This window comes from Salmo trutta, chromosome 28, assembly GCF_901001165.1.
Source record: "Salmo trutta chromosome 28, fSalTru1.1, whole genome shotgun sequence".
NCBI classification, from domain to species: domain Eukaryota; kingdom Metazoa; phylum Chordata; class Actinopteri; order Salmoniformes; family Salmonidae; genus Salmo; species Salmo trutta.
In genome coordinates, this window is record NC_042984.1 from 44,805,323 (window position 1) to 44,809,805 (window position 4,483).

General features: G+C 39.3%; 1 protein-coding gene across 1 annotated transcript; it reads right to left on the bottom strand.

Annotated features, from left to right (window-relative positions):
* Nucleotides 1-2,169: 2,169 nt before the first annotated feature.
* LOC115166397 (uncharacterized) lies at nucleotides 2,170-4,192 on the bottom strand. Its single transcript, XM_029720302.1, has 5 exons — nucleotides 3,920-4,192; nucleotides 3,531-3,593; nucleotides 2,966-3,136; nucleotides 2,605-2,800; nucleotides 2,170-2,372 (listed from the first exon to the last, which is right to left on the bottom strand). The coding sequence occupies exons 1-5, from the start codon at nucleotides 4,142-4,144 to the stop codon at nucleotides 2,170-2,172; spliced, it is 858 nt and encodes a 285-aa protein (XP_029576162.1). The 5' UTR covers nucleotides 4,145-4,192.
* Between the last annotated feature and the right edge of the window lie 291 nt (nucleotides 4,193-4,483).

Here is a 4,483-nt window from a genome sequence, read left to right on the forward strand (position 1 = left end):
TGCATTGAAAATAGCTGTGTGTAATGTTTTGTCAATGTACTGTCCTAACATAATCTAACTTTATGCTTTCGCAGTGAAGCCTTTTTGAAATCGGACAACGTGGTTAGATTAAGGAGATGTTTATCTTTCAAAGGGTGTAAGATAGTTGATTGTTTGAGAAATGTAAATTATTCGATTTATTCTGTTTTGATTTTCGCGAGTTGTATCTTGTCAAGCAATCCCGTTAACGGGATCCGAACGGGAAGGGGTATCCCCAACAGGTTTTAAGCACCTTTGAAAACGATTACTGCCTTGAGTCTTCTTGGGTATGACGCTACTAGCTTGGCACACCTGTATTTGGAGAGTTTCTCCCGTTCTTCTCTGCAGATCTTTTCAAGCTCTATCAGGTAGTGCCGTTGCACAGCTATGTTCATGTCTCTCCAGAGATGTTCGATCAGGTTCAAGTCCGGGCTCTGGTTGGGCCACTCAAGGACATTCAGAGACTTGTCCCGAAGCCACTCCTGCTTTGTCTTGACTGTGTGATCAGGGTCATTGTACTGTTGGAAGGTTGTCATGAAGGATCTCTGTACTTTTCTACGTTCATCTTTCCGTCAATTCTGACTTGTCTCCCCGCCACTGAAAAATATCCCCACAGCATGATGCTGCCACCATCATGCTTTATCGTAGATCTGTGCCTCAACACAATCCTGTCTCGGAGCTCTACTGACAATTCCTTCGACCTCATGGCTTGGTTTTTGCTCTGACATGCACTGTCAACCATGGGACCTTATATAGACAGGTGTTTGCTTTTCTAAATCATGTCCAATCAATTGAATTTACCACCGGTGAACTCCAATCAAGTTGTGGAAACATCTCAAGGATTATCAATGGAAACAGGATGCACCTGAGCTCAATTTCGTGTCTCATAGCAAAGGGTCTGAATACTTATGTAAGTAAGAAATGTCTAAAAACCTGTTTTCGCCTTGTCGTTATGATGTATTGTGTGTAGATTGATGAGGGAAAAAAAATTATTGAATACATTTTAGAATAAGGCTGTAACATAAAACTGTGAAATAAGTCAAGGGGTCTGAATACTTTCTGAATGCACTGTATACACACACAATATTCCCTACTTGAATAGCCTACTTGCATAGCCTTCTCAAAAAGAGAAGGTCCATTAAAATCCATTGATAGTGCTTATGGTGCCTACAGGCCAGAAAAAGACTGTCTATGGAATGTGTAACACTATTGGACTGTGTGTATCAGATATGAGTGCTTCATGTAAATCCTCATCTCCAGATGTGCTCCTCCATCTGTAGCAATCTGTATTTTATGGCGTTCTGGCAGAGAAGAGGAGTATTCAGTATTCAGCAGATAATGTACATGGACAGACTGACAGATGATAGATAGACTGAAATAATACTCACTTTATTGCGCCTGCATCTCAATGTCCTGAATATCTGTATGCAAACTATAAGTAAAACTTTGAATTAGAAGTCACATATATGTGTTGTTTGTCATCATTTTGCATTGTTTCGATTACTGTAGATACTGTGTGATACTTTACCTTGAGTTTTGGTACACTTGTGATGTGCGATGATATGCACTGTGGAACATCTGTGATGGAACAAAATCACACAAATAAACAAATGTGTCAATTGCATTTATTTTTTTATTCCTTTTTTACTCTGAATTTATACGCAGTAGGGGTCTTCAATGCTGTTTATTAATTCCTGCAGCCAAATGACCAAATCACATTGGCGGAATGTTATGAATATTAATTAATTAATAAACATTAATGTTCATTTTATAAACAGTATATATTTTTCTATATCCCGAAAATCTGATGTTTCTATGTCAAATGGTTGAGTTATATTTCAGTCTTTTGTGATCTACATAACGTGTAATATGGGGATGCAAACTCAAAATTGAATCAATTTCAACTCTCTATCTGACATGATACAGGTGTCTTCTTTTCTTAAGACCATAGTTTGTTTAAGACTACCAAGAAACACTCTGTGACCCTGATTTAGCCCACTGCAGTAAAAGGTTAACTTCAACTCACACGTGGTCCAGTGTGGCTCAGTTGGTAGAGCATGGTGCTTGTAATGCGCTGGTTCAATTCCCATGGGGACCAGTAGGAAAATGTATGCACTCACTCCTGCAAGTCGCTCTGGATAAGAGCGTCTGCTAAATTACTAAAATACAATGTATATGTAACTTGTAAGTATGTATTATTACCTTGTGTTTGATGAGGCAATAGAGAGTGAATATGAACATCATTCCTCCACAGACTGATGGAGTTATGACCATGAAATCAAACTTCAGGTCTCCAACTTGGTCTCCATCTAGACCAGTCTGAGGGGCCTTCTCTGAGTCCCAAAAAGTGCTGACTGTGGATGACGAGACAGGTCATAACAGCCGAGTTATAATATGGACAAGTAAGGTTAAGATAATCAGATTGCTCGGCTAGTTCAAGCATACAACACCAGAGGACAGTGGGTCTGATTCTGTAAGCTACTTTGCTAAATTACCATACTGTATTATTATATTCTATAATAATGAAATTCTCTGTTTTATGCCTTCGCCAGGGAACCTCTAAAGAACCTTGAGGAAGTTCCCCACCTGTAGTCAGAGAGAAAGCTGTAGGGAGGGCTGTGGGGGGCTCTTCTGTGTCTCTGTACTCCCTCTCACAGCTCCAGTCTACTGGGGAGTCCCTGGTGGTCACCAGCTCCCAGTACTCAGACAGGACATCCTGGACCCTCCCCAGGGCCTCTGATGGGGAGCTTCTTAATGACATCCCAAAGCTCACTGGGTCATCCTGGTCAATAGAGTCAGAGAGGAATGTTGGTAAAATGTACATGGGATGCATGTCCTATCAATACAAGAGTTTTATGAGCTTAGTATTAAGTTCCTTAAATCCTCCTTAAAACACCCGACGTAGGCTGTTATTCAAGAGATATCTTCAGCATCAAACCCCCCTCACCTCAAGCTCCTCGTTGATCTGTGGTACACATCTCTGAGAGTAGATGTTGTGGATGAGACCTATCAGAGACAGGACGTAGCTGTGGTTGTCTGAGCCTTGGGTGTATCTGAAGTGGCTGGTCAGGAGCTCCAAGATCCAGGGCAGGGCAGCTTTCACATAACAACATTTACTCTGTCAGGGAATGGAAGAAGAACAGTCAATATTCATGTTAGTTATGATATGAAGTATGTTTGATATCAGTGACTTTTTCTAGACTAGCCATAACCTCATCCCCACGTGCAATTGCTACCGCATAGAGCCGGCTGGTAGGTGAGATTAACCTAGCCATACTACTAATAGATAATGCTTATTTTTACAGTCCTTTTAGGATAAATTATGTGGTGGACATTGGATACTTTTTGGCACTACTCTCAAATAACCTTTCGTGTCAAAACCAAACAAAGTTTTATTTGTAAAAGTAAAAAACTACAAATTATCGACTAAAAGCATAAACTAAATGATCTTTGTGAATTTGCCTATGATGTCCCATGTTTTCACTGCACATGACGCATAAAAATGACCTTACCAAACTTCTTCGCTCAATGAATGTGTAGGTTATTGAGCATCCACTCTGCAACTGGTTATCTATCTATTTAAAACAGAAATAAACACAGAAACCAAAATATCTGTCAGAAGTCATTAATTAAATATATATTAACTTCGATATTTTGTATTCATGACAGGAATATGCTGTACATTCAACAATCCCAATGAATGTCTAACGGTTCTAGCCATGAGTTTAATATGCTTCTTACAGTGATATACTCTTTCCACTTTGATCAAAAATATATTTCTGGAAATCTCACCAATAAATCACTCTTGGTTATGTATAATTCTTTTGATATTATAAGAGTTTTATACAACTGTAATGTGTTCATGTTTTTTTATATTGTTCGTTCCAGCTGTACTACTCACCAGGTGTCTTATGGTCAGCAGGTGATCTCTGGTGATGGAGTGTCTGCACGGACCAGGGTCTCCCATGGTCAAGGAGAGACTCAGGAACACTATCACATACAGACACTTTACCTGAAAGGGAGGGAAACCATGGTTTATTGTTGCTCTCATGAAGACCTGAAACCAATGGTGAAACGTATTAGCTTCATGAACAGAAAAATAAAAGAGTAAAAAATGTGTTGACATCTTTTAATTAAAAAAATATGTTATATGTTAAAGCTAGAGTCCTTTGTTGCTACATCAATTTTTGGACTTATAAATTAATGATAACTGCCAAAATAAAGTGAGGGATACAAAGCATATTGAAAGCAGGTGGTTCCACACAGGTGTGGTTCCTGAGTTATTTCAGCAAACAAAACATGCCCTTATGCTTAGGGTCATATATAAAACTGGCCATTATTTTGGCCACCATGGCTAGAAGAAGAGATCTCAGTGACTTTGAAAGAGGAGAGCGACGACTGAGACAGCGTTTTCCACCACCATCAACAAAACACCAAATTATGGAATTTCTTGTGGAAGAATTGT

Excerpts from the sequence above, each read along its gene's own strand:
- LOC115166397 (XM_029720302.1), bottom strand. The coding sequence starts at position 4,144 with ATGTCAACACATTTTTTACTCTTTTATTTTTCTGTTCATGAAGCTAAT. Across the intron at positions 3,137-3,530 it reads TCATTGAGCGAAGAAGTTTG|AGTAAATGTTGTTATGTGAA; the intron begins GTAAGGTCATTT and ends ATTCCCTGACAG. Across the intron at positions 2,801-2,965 it reads AGATCAACGAGGAGCTTGAG|GATGACCCAGTGAGCTTTGG; the intron begins GTGAGGGGGGTT and ends TCTATTGACCAG.